Raw genomic sequence first — 17520 nt, 5'->3', positions numbered from 1 at the left:
TGTGAAAAGCTGACGATTGTTTTGGACCTTTCGATACGGTACTGCATCCGAAATCTTGTGTGTGATTCTATTTTTGCTCTTTAGATAACCACCTGCATCTACGCGGAATTGAAGACATAATCTACAAAAAGACGGTATGAAATAGGTACAAACTTTACTTGAGAAATAATTTCGAGCATGTGCCATTCCTGACAATAAAATAAACTAACATATTTCTGTCATACAGATATCTTGGAATTATTCTAGTTGAAAAACATGTAAAACAAAACTCTTGTAAACTGCAGGCAGTAGAAATACAGCTTAGTTTATACATTTTTAAAACATATTAATGAATTAAAAACGTAATTGAATCAGAACACTTATATACGATAAGAAAAAATGAAGACAACAATATTTACGCTTGTCCATCTTGAAGATCAAATTTAGAAGAGGTAACGGTGATATCCGAGTCGAAATGTGTCTGAGAACAATTTACGCTGGAAGAGTTGTCCACTAAACGGTTGATACGACTTTCAACAGAACGCCTTCCTAGTAATAATAAGTAATCAAACCATCAGTTTCAACATGAATCATTTATTTTTGTATTCAAATTCATATTTTAAACTGCAATTGAGAATATTTAGCCGTTTCTGCATATAGTGTCACCGTTTAATTGATGTTGACATCAAATTGTAGTCCTTTACACTTCGTCTTGATCAATTCAACGGCAGTAAAGAACACATTGCCATTAAGCATTCATTTTTGGTATAACAAATTACATAATTATAATTTAAATGAAAATCCTGAATAAATGTATGTAATGTAGAGTTTATTATCTTTAGTCATAATATGCTAATTTAAAACATACCTCAGATAACAGTATATAGCAGTTTCTTATTTTGAAAGAAATTCTTACCATCCACAAGGATCTTGACGATATCTATCGAAAAGTCTGTAATACCAAACTTTGATTCGCTGATATAATCTGGTTTCTTAAAGGCTGTAATGTTGAGTGTATATTCCGCTGCGACATTAAATTTGAATGACGACGGCTGGAAATTACCATACATATCAGCAAGATATTGACACTCAGTAGAACTTGTGCTGCTTCTAGCCTGTTTCTTTTCCATATTCGGGCCCACTACAACTGTTCCACATGTTAAAATTGATGGTAGTTTTTTTGGCTGACAAGACGTTTCTCCGCTTTGCTGTATAATTTTGAAATCTTGCGCGCAAGTGCATCCTCTTGTAAGATCTTCACCACATTTCCCGGGCCAACAGTAGTGATTGTTCCAAGAGCACAAACCTGTTCGATCAAAACAGACATCTTAACAGTTATATTCATCAAAGGGTCTCGTACAAGAATTTTCTAATTTTTCTTCCAATTCTATTCTGTTAAGTTTGGAACCAAAAACTAAAAAATTTCGCTACTGTAGATTCATATGATATAATTATAGTTTTCAATTATCAGACAACGATAATTAGCCAGAGTAATTATCGCCTCTAATGCAAACTTATCTACTCTGTTTAATTCTTTGTGGCATGACCTTTTGCCACAGATATACCATATATGTTACTTTTTTGTTTTATGTTTGAACAAATTGTCTATGAGCTTTACCCTGTTATAAAGATGTCGTATGAATATCAGATAAGCACTTAATAAAATAAACCATATTCATAGAGCGGATGTTTTGAAATATTTTGCATAGCGACCTTATTTTGACAGACAAATTTGGTAGTTATAATCAAATACTAAACATATTTTGTTATCCAGTTGATATATAAAATAACATACGTTCACATTTTGTGTCCCAAAATGTTTTCTTGAAGAATGTTTTATCGTCATAACACTCTAGACACTTAGTGTCAGATGATGATGTGCATTTTCTTCTTTTACAGTTATCAATTTGTGGACAAGCTGAAAAATACTTTATGTTTAAAAAATTGAAACATGATTATTTCGCATACGTGACAGTATGTTTATATTCATAACATCTTCATTTTTGCTCATAATTTAGTTTGTAATCGGAATTGAGTCAGCATATTAGTTCAGGAGAGTTAACATTTACCTGTTCATTTATCCGTAACCATATTCGGGTATAAGATTTGGAAATATGGCATACCAGTAGAAAATCTCTTTTTTTTAAATCTTTTTTGTAGCACAATCATTTGTAATAATAGCCGAACTATAATAGCGTATCGCTAATATTTTGTAGTCAATGGTACATATGTTTAATTAATTTCTCTAACTAATCTAAATGATTGCTTCATCCAGTACCAGTCGCGAAAGTTCTTGTGTTGTTTTAAAAAGTCATCTCAAACAATGAACACAAGTGATTATTTGATTGGTAGCACTGAACAGGGTCTCAAGTAGTCTTAAAATTTCAAAGTTTAAATTGGGAAATTAGGGAAGAAGTTTTAATAATAAATAATTCTATAATTCACCATGTAAATAAGACATTTATAGTAAAAAAACTGTTTTGGCTCAAGGTTAGATCTTATTAAAACAACATGTTTACAATCCGCTGATTAAATAAAGATTATTGCGAGAATTATACGTGTTTATTGAAATATTAAGTTACACTGGAGGCGATCGTTTATTCAGCATTCGTCGTCAGTCTATCATAAACAGACACACATAATTGAGTCAACTAATGTTAGCGCCCAGTGGATACCTCACCTCTTAACTGATGACCGCGTACAAATTGCATCACAGCATGTATGAAATCGTGAAACATGGATCTTAATTAACCAAAGGGTGAGGAAAGCAAGGTGCCGATTTTTGAAAATGATAAGGGTTACCTCTGAATAGTCTGATATATTTATGATATAGTAGGTTTATAATTAACAATTCCATTTGCATACACATTTTGTTTTTCGACGAATCATCAAATGAATATTAGAAACTCGAAAATGCCGTCCAGCTCATGACAATTACTTAACAAACGAATTACATATCAATGAGCTAAAACAATATCAATTCGAGAAATAAGTCAGACATTTAAAAGCTTTCTGAATAAAGTAGAAAAAACGAGGAGAAAGATCAATATGAATAAAGTGGAGTCCTGTTTGTTGTAAGAACCACTAGTTATAAACGGCTTTGAAATACAAAATACTAATATACGATGTCAGGGTCAAACATTGGAAATGTTTCATCTGTACATTTTAAAATGTATGTCATGATATCAAAATTGTTGCAATTACTAAAAACAATTACTTACACAGCATATAGCTTTTACCATACAAAGTATTTTTCTATAATAATTAAATATATCACAACGGAATTTTGCAAGGATTTCAACCATGTCTGGGTGGCTTGAGAGAACATAAACACAAATTTATCATTATCAGACATACCATAAAAACCATCATTTACAGATTGAGCTTTCTCATAAAAGACGACGTAACGTATCTGAATATATATAGAAGGCATTGTAATAAAACTTGTATTTCTGACTCAATACTACAAGGTACATAGAGGTATCAATAATAACGTTTATCTTCACACCGAATTTAAAATATAAGAGTTATACTCTACTACCTTTATTTAAAAAATAATTGTACATTATAATCATTTAGAGCTCTATATTAAGCATGCACCTGACGAAAGCAGAAGAATATTTTATCATCATTACACTCTAATCATTTAGTGTCCTATGATGGTGTGAATCTTCTCCTTTTACAGTTTTCGGTGTTTCATAAAGAGTAAAGCTCCATGCAATATGGAGACTCCCAAATACTTTCGCATTCAATTAGTATTTTTTCTTAGGTTAGTTTTATCTCTATCATACATGTAAACATGTTTCCCTCTAAATATCATTGTTTATTTATCACAAAAACATATTTATTTACATGTAATTTTATTTATTTAAAAGTTTGATTTCATTACTAAATGGTAATTTTCAAATGTATAAATAATGCATGAGTTACTTGGTTAGAATTAAGTAATACGAAAAATAATACCTCGCGTTTTTATGATTCAGAAACTTTTAAAGATTGAGTAACGATATTAAACTAATCGTACTGTATATGGTATTCATTTTAGTTCGATTGTGTCGGAATCTATAAACCTTTTGACTTTTTCTCGAATCCGTTTGGAACAGACCATTTTCAATCAATGAATGTAAAGTTTCTTGCTTAAGGACAAAACGTCTTGCCACTTTCAGGATTTTAAACGATTCTGCTAGAAATAATAATGTTACTAATCGGACGCGTTAACCACTAGGCTACGCCGCCACATCATGATGCAATTGTGCATGCGTTCATCTTCGTTCGGAACAACAATTTCATATAATCTGCTTTAACAGGCATCTCTGCAAAAGTTAGATAATTCTGTACATACTTTGAATCCCCCTACCAAACATGAATCACACATGCTCAAACGTGTATGCATACACGCATGACTGCAAAATAACTATCATTATAAGAAATGAGCAAAAAAGATAAAAGTTTTAACTGCATAATTTTATATTGATGACAAATATAGTAAATATAGTAAATAACTTTAAATACAATTGCTACAACAAGACCCGTAATATATTTCCGGGCACTGACAATAACCATTTCTATATTGACCTCCATTATAGCAGTATTGATTACAATTTTCCCTTTGGTAAGAACTGCTGTATGAATACCCGCAGTGATCTAGACATTCGTCAAAATTCAGATCACTTTTACAATATACAGTTCTAGACCTGTATCTTGTTCCACCACCACACGAATGCGAACAATCGGGCCATGATTCCCTGGAATTCCAATCACATCGACTGAACCATCCGCACGGAGACGTTTCCAATACATAAAGGAACAACAACCAAAACTGCATGCTCACGGTCAAATACTCTATTTGCCTTATGTACAATATCTGATATCTTAGATGATAAGACACTTACAACCAATCGTATTGCGGGAATGTAACATGTTTTTTTTACTTAAGACGGCAATGCATACACCTATTCATTTCATATATAAAATTTAGCTCAAAACAAGAGGAAGAGTCATGGGCGATAAAATATATATTTATGAACAAAACATGAATATTGCTACTGCAAGCTGGTAACGTCGGTTTTCATTGGATGATCGTGGCGACTAAAATTTAAGTTTTAGAAATAAATGACAGGTTATATGGACCTATATAAACGGTTGTTTGGAAATATAACCCAAGGGGAGGCTAGGCGAGGGTTATATTGTAAACAACCTTTTATACACGGTCATATCATCTGTCAGAAATATTTGTAACGAATTTATAATACAGCAAGTATTTTCTTTTAGAGACAAATGGTGTGATTTCTTGATAAATTGACAGTAGATGTGCATATAAATGCTACGGGTATCCATTTAAAGCGACATTACAAACGTGCAGCATAATAATATTAGTAAGAAAGATTGGTGACAGGTTATAAGGCCCTATATTAACAGCTATGTGTCGCTAGGAGAGGGTTACATTGCAAACAACCGTGTATTTACGGCCATATAACCTGTAAGGAATCTTTATAACGAATTTATAATACAGCAACCTTCCTTTTTAGAGGCAATAGTGTCATTTCTTCAAAAATTGTCAGCAGCCGTGTATATAACACTATATAAACGTCAAGATTATCCAATGAAAAGCGACGTTGCAACGTTGTGTGGTATTATGATATTATATACACACGGCTCCTGTCATTTCATAAAGAAATCTCATTTTAAAACTAAGGGAGAAAGTATGCTGCATTATAAATTCGTTATTAATATTTTTGACATGTTAAATGATCGTATACAATCGATTGTTTGCAATACAATCGTTTAAATAGGATCATATTATTAACATGTCAAAAATCTTTATAATTAATTATATAATTTACTGTTTGATGCTATTCGTTGCATTTTTGATCACTTTTACCAACATTTGCGATGAAACAGGCAGGTGCTGTCAATACTCTCTAAGAAGCTAAGCTGCGTTTTTATATTTGATAAACTGAGACCTTTATTTGTACAAGCAGTGCGAAAATGTAATCTACTGCGATATACACATATAATAAGTAAAGATATATAACTTGCGTATCTCTAAAATTTTATCTAGGTATGAGTAAATTGTTAGCTTATTTATAAAAAGTCATACTTATAATCTTATCACATGTTTTGATATTAAAGTCACATCTTTCTCTTTGATTCTTAATACGTATTATTTTAAAGAAATGCAGCATAAAAATACCAATAAAGGTTTATTTGAAGTAGTAGATTTACAAGCATATATCGTCAAACGAAGGATGTTACACGATTGTTATATTATATATTTTTACAAAGCGAATGAGCATCGCCATTAAATTCAGTATATTGAAGAAATATATCAGAATACTTGACAAATAATGCAATATAAAACTCTTTTTAAATAAATTTCTTTTCATCTTTACTCTTAACTCGAGTATCGTATCGGGTCAATATAATAACACCCCCACAAAAAAAATACAGGGGTCGTTCTAATTATATACTGGCAGCTGTAAGATTTAAAATGACATCAAATCAAAATAACAATAACCATTTTTAGAGCTGGTACGTAAAATGATGTTGTAAAGTAGTAAATTGTGGTATTAAAAAGGTACATGCCATTGTGGATCATCTGACATTAAAAGGACTTCCCAGTGAGCCAAAACAAGTATCGGACCTCAGCCAAAAAGAAAACAAAAACCCTTCTTAAGGTGTACTATAATTTCTTTTTAATGATAATGCATAGGATAACTGCCAAGTAAACAATCTAAGCTATTCAATGATTTTTATAAAATTACAATGTGAATAAAATGCATTTCATAAAATGTAAAATAAAGAAATTGACAAAAAGAGCTGATATATAAATATCACTGAATAATCAAAAGCCATTTCTATTTTTACCAGCTTATGAGTAAAAATGATTTGATAAATGTTAACAGCGTCAAAAAGTTATCGTATAATATCAACTAAGTAAATGTTCCTGATTTAAAGTAACCATTTAAATGTTGCGTTGAAGTGTGGGCTTAGAGTTGTCAATTTGTGCGAACAAAAGACAATATAAACGACTTTTATATCTATAATATAACATATAAATCTAACCTGGTCAACTGATAAAATATTTTAAGAAAGTGATTTGTTGTTCAAAACATCAAACAGTGTTTATCAAAAATAATTTACTACAGTTGAAAAACGTAAACCTTTTGAATTAAACCTCATTGACAGGAGATTTTATACCATATACGGTATTTAGTTCAGCTTAATTAATTTCTTATTGTAAAAGAATGATCCATTAAACTACTAAAAATATCTGATTTGACATATATGAAATTTACCAAAATGAATGAATAAAGTTACAAAAGTAATAATTATAAAAACAATCACCAATTCTTTACAAATAACATGATTATTTATGAGTTATCAATAATTACTCAAAATAAAAAAAATATTAAAGCTAACGAGTTATATCTAGTCGTGTATATAACATAATTCTAGATCTAGGGCTACATCTCAAGAGAGAAGGCAATTCGCAACAAAGGAAAAACTAGAACCATCAACCAGACAGGTTAAACATCGGGGGCATTTAAAATAAGATTTGTGACTTGAAAACATCAAAGTCGTTCTTTAAACAAGTTCATTAAAAAACTAGCACCTAACCTTATACTCTCAGAGAAGTATAAAGAGTATTTGTCAATATAAACATCATTTTCTCACCTTCATTTTGCGTTATATTTCTTCCCCCTTATTTATCGGAGGGTAAAACTAAATGACAGATATTTATTTACATTGACAACTGTCCGTTACTTAGAAAAAGCGACATTAAAGATTAGCGGCTATGTTTTAACACCGGAATAGGTATTAAAGACGTTTATACTTGGTTGCTGCCCGCCATTATCATCGTTATAAAAACGAAGTTCTTTTAACCGCCATCACCTACAAGTTTTATAACAAATAATTTTAATGACCATGTGTGCTTCTTTATTGGAATGATGTGTAACAGATAATAATGCGTATAACTTTCAGATACTTGCAACAGCAGGGTAATTTTCTGGCCTATCAAGTTGCACAAACCTAAGCTTATTCGTGTTTAAATTATTCAAGGTAAGAAGGAAAAATAAACACGCCATGTTATATAGGAGCTTTTGCCTAAACAATATGTTTAGGCTACAGTCTAATCTGCTTGAGCAATGGATTTCACACAGTACTGTATATTTTGTCCGAATATATATTTTATTCGTCATATTTCATTCATGCAATCTTTGTCCGAAGTCAAGAATGACAGCCAACATCGTAAGCTTTCATTAACATATTATGAATTTTCGAATTACCCATCGAATATATGTAGTCATAATAGACGTAAATAGATAAAGATCCACCCTAAGATTTACAGTAATTTTCTAGCTCGACTATTTGATAAGAATAAGTAGAGCTATTGTAGTCAGCCGAGCGTCGGTGTAACCACTTATGCTAAAGTTTTAGTAACACCTCAAATATTTTCTTAGTCCATATACATATGGCTTTAAAACTTTGCACACTTGTTCATCATCATGACCCCAACATGTAGACAGGAGGAGGTATCTCTATCAAGCATTTTGTTAAAATCATGCCCCATTTCGGACTTAGAATTTACCTTAAAGTTTTTGTAACACCTCAAATATTGTCAAAGTCCATTAACATATGGCTTTGAAACTTTACACACAATCATGTTCACCATCATGACACCAACCTGTAGACAGGAGGTAACTCTATCAGGCATTTTGAATCTACATTAAATTTCCATACCACCTCAGATATTTTCATATTTCATTGACATCTGACTTTGAAACAAGTTGAAATTTTATTCACTTCTTTTAGAGCATAATAGGACTCTCCAAGGCTTATAAATGTAACATGGATTTAAAGAAAAAATGGCCCTTTTGTTAACTTTTAAGAAAATTTTATATTATCAAGGTTCTGTTACTATCAAGCACTATGAATAGTCGAGCATGCTGTCCTACCGACAGCTCTTGTTCATAACGTATTTAAATGCTCTTCGCAATAAACTAGATTAATCGTTTGTGACGTTTTCGAGTATCGTTTAACAATTATGTATTATTTCGTTTCGAATTTAAGTTGTTGTCAAACTATTCCAGTTTTATTGTAAATGATTTGATTAAAAACTAGATAAAACGCGAAATTTGATTGTTTGATTATTTGTATCAGCAAAACTGGTGATATTTTGCATTCATGTAAAAATAAAGTAACGTTATCATTATATCATCTAAGTAAATGTTCCTTGTTGAAAGAAACCACTAAACGGCTCGGCTTAAATTTAATATTTGCTAAATTACTAATTTGATTTTATATAAAGTATCAATTATTCTACAATTCTATCTAAAAAAGGCTCGATATTATATATTTGTTTTAAAATTGATATGCTACAAAGAATAAAACAGCATAAACAGGTGTTTATCAAACAATATTGTTACAATGTTTAGAGGTAGGCTATGTCAGTAATGCAAGCTGACACTCGCAAACCGCGTAGATAAGAAACATACGTTTTAGCATGTAGACTGTCGTGCTTTGTGTTTATTTGCGATACAATAATTTATCTTAACTCCGATCTACCACATGATTCTAAAATCAATGCTGGTAAGCATTAAAGAAACTAAGAGGAGCAGAAGAATTAGTTTTCTTGTTTAAATTTTCCCCTTATTTCATTATCACGATTTCACTCGTACAATATGTTTATTATTTGTATTAATCTTACCGTTTAAATACATATAATATAAAATAATCGATGTACATTTTCAATCTAAAAGATACATAAGATAGTAAAAATTTAATTATTTTGTACATGTAAGTCTAAAATGCATTTGCTTATTTGAAATGCATACCTGTATCAAAAATAAGTCTGCCATAGTTTTAAACACCCGGAAAATAAAAACACGGTCAGGGAATTGCTTGATAAAACAACATTGATTGTTAATAAAACCAGATTTAAGTAATTAGTAAAAGTATTTCCGTTATAGGACACCTAAAACACAACCTTTTTTAACTTAAATGTCAATTGTATAAAATTTCTTGTTTTTCTAAGTATTCAGTAAATTCACTGTGCTGTGAGGGTATCAAAATCACTGTCTAGCCTCTTTTCTTCTTGAATCAAGTCATTACAAATGGTATCCTAGGCCACAACTTAATGATACATTATTTCCATCCTCCATCATGGTTTGGCAATGGGAACAAAATCATTTTCCCTGCAAAACAAATTGTTATATCGTTCTAGCTTTATACCATTTGGTTCACTTCAACTGCAAAACCTTGCTAAAGCATTATATGTGACTTATTAAGTATCAAGTTACAAATAGATTTAGTTTCAAAGATATACTTAAATGTAATGTGCTATGTCAACTTGTTATGTTTGTTGTCATGTCAGGATGAGTTTTGGTGGATAGTATCCTTCAAATTAGGATATAATCAGCCAGCTTTAGGCAATACAATAACTGTTTTTCTATCTGAATATCAAAAGTGCGGCCTCATTCTAAACAAATATCTCTTTGACATTATCACTTACATTATTTGTGATCATAAATTTTCACGAAGCATGCAATATGTACTCGTACAAGTTTATACAATACAAACAAATTTCTCAGTCCGTAATCAATAGATAAAATGCAGTCTTTTGCAAATTGTTGAGTAATAGTTTTGTAATTGTTCAATATTTTAAAGTTTGTTCGATGCTAAAATAAAAAGTTAAGGAGGCACTCACTTGAAACTTTATGCTTAAATAAAAATATTAACATACATATTCTTTTGGAACCATTTTAAGTAAATACGCTTACGTACGTGCGTACGCTTACGTACGTGCGGACATATATACATACATACATACATACATAATACATACATACATACATACATACATACATACATACATACATACATACATACATACATGCATGCATGCATGCATGCATGCATGCATACATACATACATACATACATACATACATACATACATACATACATGCATGCATACATACATACATACATACATACATACATACTATAAGAATGAATATAGACACTGCTCATATGTTCATGCCGAAAAATAAATTTCTTGAAGTCGTTTGTATATCTCTTAAAATATTGTAAATGCTAGGTTATGAATAAATCTTGTGAACATAAATTTGTATGTTATTTTATTTTACACGAAAGATATGTATTTTTATACTTCTAGCAAATATACGAACAAGTGAACATCAAAAGCAACATCTGTCTTTGTACAAATAACATCAATTGCAAAATGTATAAAAAGTTCAATTTTTTATGCAAAAACATAGCCCTAAAATTAAATTAAAACGTTCTTCAAACCAAGTAACACACAACAAACAAAAAGAAGACAAACCCGCATTTCCGCCATTAACATTAATATATTGCATGTCATTATAAAATAAGGTAAAGGTCAAACATTGTGTATATTATATTATGATAGCTGCAAGAACATGAACATTTTTCTTTCTGTCATTTGATTCACTGTTTATGACTAGAAAGATGTGATTATATTATTTATTTAACACTCAATATATGTGTGTCGACATTAAATTAGAGTCCTATGATAAAAACCTATTGCGTAAATAACAGCAAATTTGTTTTCGACCGGTTAGAGTATGTATGTTATCGCCACATATAGTTTTTCCTTTGTATTTTCATGTCAAAAGAACAAAGCCAGAACTCTTTTAATAAATAAACAAACAAAAAGCTATATTTTGTCAAACATTTCATGTTATAAATACGTTTTATCTTGACTCTATATTTATATCGTTTTAAACGTAAGTACAGTAATCCTCGGTTGAAGTATGTGTGCTTTATCTTTTTGATCATAGATACCCTTTACTCATTTACAGGCATCAATCTGTTTCAAGAGTAAACACAGATGACAGATATTTCGATGACTTCTTCATTTCGAAGATTTGTCCACATATAAATTTATACAAATGTTAAATAAAATTGAAATGTGTCTCTTTTTAATCTATAACCAACATTCTCTTGTCTTGCTGGATTTAAAACTTGTGATAATTCCCGGAGGCGCTACATACAAACATACTATAAGAATGAATTTAAACCATAAAGCTGCATATTTTCACTACACTTAAATCATGAAATTCTTATAATTATATTATTAATTAAATGAATGACCATATTACATTACATAATGTTATTAGAATATGTCTTTGAATACTAAAATGATGGCCTTTAAATTGACACTGCTCATATGTTCATGGCCGAAAAATAAATTTCTTGAAGTCGTTTGTATATCTCTTAAACTATTGTAAATGCTAGGTTATGAATAAATCTTGTGAACATAAATTTGTATGTTAACATTTTTTACACGAAAGATATGTATTATTATACTTCTAGCAAATAGACGAACAAGTGAACATCAAAAGCAACATCTGTCTTTGTACAAATAACATCAATTGCAAAATGTATAAAAAAAATACATTTTTTATGCAAAAACGTAGCCCTAAAATCATTGTTTTGTTGTTTGGTAAGCTAACTTTATTTATTATCTGAGTCAATATTAGTTCAAGATGAAATTCGGAATTGAATTAGCAGGTTCATATTTGTAAAGTTGTGTTTCAGCTGAAAATTAAAGAAAACGTAGTTAGTACAAATGAATTCTATTAACTTACGATTTCCACAACAGGTTCCATAGAATGTATCACTACATCTGCAATCATTGCTCCAATATTGGTAATCACCATTGTAACAAAATGTGTTGCAGGATTCTGTTTCAGAATCATATTGATTGTAATAATCCATGTCATGATGGCAATTCTTCATACAGGCATTTAAGTCATTTACTAAGCTTAATTTACAGCAAAATAACCTATATCGCGTTCTAGTCCCCCCACCACATGTCACACTACAGTCTGACCATGACTCCCACCGTATCCAATTACAAATGCCAGCTCCATGGCAACTACCAGCTTCAGTGTTATTAGTTTTAAAAATTATAAAGATAAATACAATACGCTGGATAATAAATATCATCCTCAATTTAATGAAGAACAAATGACATGTTAAACAGTCAAGCAGATTTTTTTTTTCAACTGAAATTATATGCGAACCAAGTTATTTTATACTCGGCTAGACATTTGTTTTTAAAATCGATTATGTATTGGATCATTATATATAAGATAACGAGACTTTGCACACATTAAAATGGATTTGTATTGGTTGAGAACTACGTTGTTACAATAAATGATAAAATACATGTACAGGTCTGTACACTTTAGGCTTAAGTTATAAAACAACTTTAGAATATCATGATATGTGTATAACTTTTTAAATATTTTAAATTAAGGTTTTTTTTATATAGGCACTTGTCTGTGTATATTAATTTTTGAAAAAAATAGTTTGTGCCAATAATTTGCTTATATTGATAGGTATATATCAACCGTTAACTGAAACTGCAAGGGTAAATACACACTGAAAAACTAACAACTCATACAAAGAATGTTTTAATTAAAGATATTGAATGACAAATACATATTTATATATTGTATATATAGAGTCATTTATGGAATGAACCTGCTGCTGAATGTAATAGTAGAGGTACATACATCAATCCTCATTATCCCTGTTAAAAACAAACTAACAGGAAGGCTATTATTTTTCAACAGTTCTTTTTGAAAGAAGCATGTAACCAAGTTGCAAGTTTTTAAAACCCATAATAATTGACCATCATTCAAATGCTTGGTTACTCGTGAATAAATGAGTTGTATGTTATTTCTTCAACACAGATATCATTCGTATAAATTAAAACGTTCTTCAAACCAAGTAACACACAACAAACAAAAAGAAGACAAACCCGCATTTCCGCCATTAACATTAATATATGGTATGTCCTTATAAAAAATAAGGTAAAGGTCAAACATAGTGTATATTATATTCTAATAGCTGCAAGAACATGAACATTTTTCTTTCTGTCATTTGATTCACTGTTTATGACTAGAAAGATGTGATTATATTATTTATTTAACACTCAATATATGTGTGTCGACATTAAATTATAGTCCTATGATAAATACCTATTGCGTAAATGACAGCAAATTTGTTTTCGACCGGTTAGAGTATGTATGTTATCGCCACATATAGTTTTTTCCTTTGTATTTTCATGTCAAAAGAAAAAAGCCACAACTCTTTAAATAAATAAATAAACAAACATAAAGCTATATTGTGTCAAACATTTCATGTTATAAATACGTTTTATCTTGACTCTATATTTTTATCGTTTTAAACGCAAGTACAGTAATCCTCGGTTGAAGTATGTGTGCTTTATCTTTTTGATCATAGATACCCTTTACTCATTAACAGGCATCAATCTGTTTCAAGAGTAAACACAGATGACAGATATTTCGATGACTTCCTCATTTCGAAGATTTGTCCACATATAAATTTATGCAAATGTCAAATAAAATTGAAATGTGTCTCTTTTTAATCTATAATAAAGTTTCCTTTTAAAAGGAAAGGCTTGCCCAGTTGTGCCATCATCCCTGCCTTTTAAAAATGATTTTTTTAAAAACCTCCTAAATTAGCTCTTTATGATAAAGAAATAATTATAAAAATGATAATCATAAATTGACCTTATATACCAGTACAAAAACAAGGTACCTATGTTTTTACAGGTATAGAGGGTCAATTTATTATCACTATTTTTTAATTGTTTATTTAGGATTTTTTTTTACGAAAAAAAAGTTTCACCTTTAAAGTGGTAGGTAGGGTAACCCAAAGACTGGACGGGCACTTGTGCCCATTTGTGCCACCAGTGTTATGCGTGCAAATTTGGACCAAAAAAAGGACCAGAAAACTACATACAAATCTGCAATTAACTACATAAATATCTGCAGAAAACTACTCACAAACCTGCAGTAAACTACATACAAATCTACAGGAAACAACATGTACATATACATTTGCGGTAAAATATATACAAATCTGCAGTAAACTATATAAACATCTGCAGAAAACTACATACAAATCTGCAGTAAATACTTACAAATCTGCAGTACAACAAAAAACTACATACAAATTTGCAGTAAACTACATAACCGTTTTCGTGAAACTAAAACACCATGACTTTTCAAACGTCTGGGAGTTTCCGATAATTCAACTTACGTTTCGTCAACCGTAAGGCATATTTTGTTAATGCAACGTTATCATATTCTCATACATTTTAATTGTCATTATGCAGACAGGTCACCTGTCAAGGTCAATCAACTACTTGACGTCATTAGTCATTACATGCATGTTTTAATGTCAGACGCCTGTATTAATTGATTTTTAATTACGCTGATTTGTACATAAATACTACATACCCCTTTTTGGAGCAGCATTTTGCTAAAACCCAGTTTGCAATTTTAACTTGTTTGCACTAATTCTCTGTGTGATTCGGTCACGATCTTTTGGTAAGTAGGACCGTCCTTTGGAGACGGAATATTACTACAGTAGCCATTCTCAATTGTATAAAACTAATAAAGACAAAAATCAATCATAAAAGAAACTAACTTTTGCGTCCTGAAAACGAATTGAAACGAAACATTTGTAATTTATTTCTTCCTTCTACTTACGCTTTAAACCGATAAATCAAATTAAAATAGAAATCCTATTTAAAGAAACAAAATGGGATTACCGTAGTAACTAGAAATAGCTTAGATTTCCGTAATATTACTTCGTCTGATTCCGCAGTATGACGGAATTGCCAGGATTGTAACGATTGCAGCGGAAACCCGTTCCATCATGCACTAACAAATGTAAGCAGGAAACCACCTAACCGGAACAACTTTCCAAAACAAATGGCCTGTGGCCGCAAGCCAAAAAGAGATAAAATAGAGATATAAAAACCACTACAGAACGCTACACAGAACTGCTAAAATGGAAAAAAATGTTGCAGGATCGGATTCATAAAACTATAATAAAACTATCTTTTTGAAGGCTACCAATAATAAAGTGTAGTAGTCTAAATTCCGATTTGCACTACAATCATTTACGTGACAATAAAAATTGTGAATACGGTTTTTATTCTGAAGACGCAGTCCATTATTTCTTCAAATGCCCATTATATAAAAAAACAGAGGGTTACATTATTTATCAATAGAATTGTCACCCTCTAAGTGCCCATAAATTGCTTTTCGGTATAAGTCACGATAGTGATGAAGACAATAATATGTTATTCCTTCAAGTTTAAAATTTTATCAAATCTTCCAAAAGATTTTTAACAACGTTTTTAAATTGTTGTTCATAACTATTATATGGATGCTGAGGACAGGAGGAACTGGGCGGGAAACTTCTTTCTACACGTTGCTTATTAATTTATTCTTTCTTTCTATTTATGTTTCTTTCTTTTTTTTGTACTTTTTCTTTAATTCAAGTTTTGTCAGTATTTGAATTTTTCCTAAAAATAAGTTCTATTTCTCAAATGATATGATATTGATTGCTAATATGTACCATTCATTGTATTCCAAAAACAACATAATTTATGCACATCTTTTACTATTATTTAGACAATGTTGGAAGGGCAAACTCTTTAATGCTGCTACAACTTATGGTTCGCCATTTTGCTTTTTATAAACAACTGCAGCATCCATGTAAATACTGTAAACTTATTTGTTAATGTTTTGTCTTAAAATGTTTGCATGTGACATTGTATCTGTTTTTGTATGCACAGAAAAAAAACTCAATTAATTTTGATCAAACAAAAGTTAATAAAGAAAGTTTAACCTTTGCAGCCATTTCCGTATCCTGCATGGTAGTATGGATCATAGCATTGTGTTCATTTGATATTGTCAGGATTTCCTCAACCGGGTTACAGTGAGCTATATTGCTATGTCTATAACCTACAAAAACAAGTAGAAAAATATTGTACACTCATTATCATTCTTTTTCAAACAATGAAGCTGATTATCGTAGACTAGTTTGGATGTCAATTAAATCACAACGATCTAAAAAATTCAAATAATTGTAATCATTCGTAATAAGCATCTACGAGTATCTTTAGTAGACAGTTCATTATGCAACTTTATACAATATTCCATCGAAAAAAAACAACAGTACAGTCATATGAAATGTAATTGCTAACCAGCTGTCTAAATAAAAAAAATTGAATTGTTCATACTTTCACAACATTCGTCATATCTCCATGCAGGATAATGACATCTTCCGGAATAATAAGGGCAGTTGTAGTTACAATGCTCGTTACAGTTTTCATGAAACCACTTGTCTATATAAAGCTTGCAGGATTTACACATCTGCTTACGAGTCCCTCCTCCGCACATTTTTGAACAACTGCTCCAACCATGACAGTGTGGGTAAGTATTTGCTTTACACATATCTGATTGATAAAGTTATATAAATCAGCTAAAACAAATGGCAAAAAAATCTTTTGAAAATTAAATTTTGTGACCTTAAGATATATAGATTTAATTTTCTATTTTATTTAATTAGTAAATATGCAATTAGCTTGGTATTTTTTTAAGATTTTTCAACATTCATATAAAGTATTTAACAATACTACGTTTTATCATAACTGCAATT

The 17520-nt window shown here is 30.5% G+C and overlaps 1 protein-coding gene across 1 annotated transcript in view; it reads right to left on the bottom strand.

The window, feature by feature from the left end:
* Positions 1–398: 398 nt before the first annotated feature.
* Positions 399–17520, bottom strand: part of LOC132722293 (uncharacterized) — a gene marked incomplete at its 3' end in the record, with an annotated part of 74963 nt that continues 57841 nt past the window's right edge. Inside the window, exons 5-7 of the mRNA XM_060706763.1 lie at positions 1775–1897; positions 896–1285; positions 399–528 (exon numbers count right to left, since the gene is read on the bottom strand). Coding sequence (XP_060562746.1) covers positions 399–528; positions 896–1285; positions 1775–1897 — 643 coding nt within the window. The remainder of the gene's footprint in view (positions 529–895; positions 1286–1774; positions 1898–17520) is intronic.

This window comes from Ruditapes philippinarum, unplaced genomic scaffold (genome assembly GCF_026571515.1).
Source record: "Ruditapes philippinarum isolate M1 unplaced genomic scaffold, ASM2657151v2 ctg2564_1_1_1_1, whole genome shotgun sequence".
NCBI classification, from domain to species: Eukaryota; Metazoa; Mollusca; class Bivalvia; order Venerida; family Veneridae; genus Ruditapes; species Ruditapes philippinarum.
This window is presented reverse-complemented; position numbering and strand designations above follow the sequence as displayed.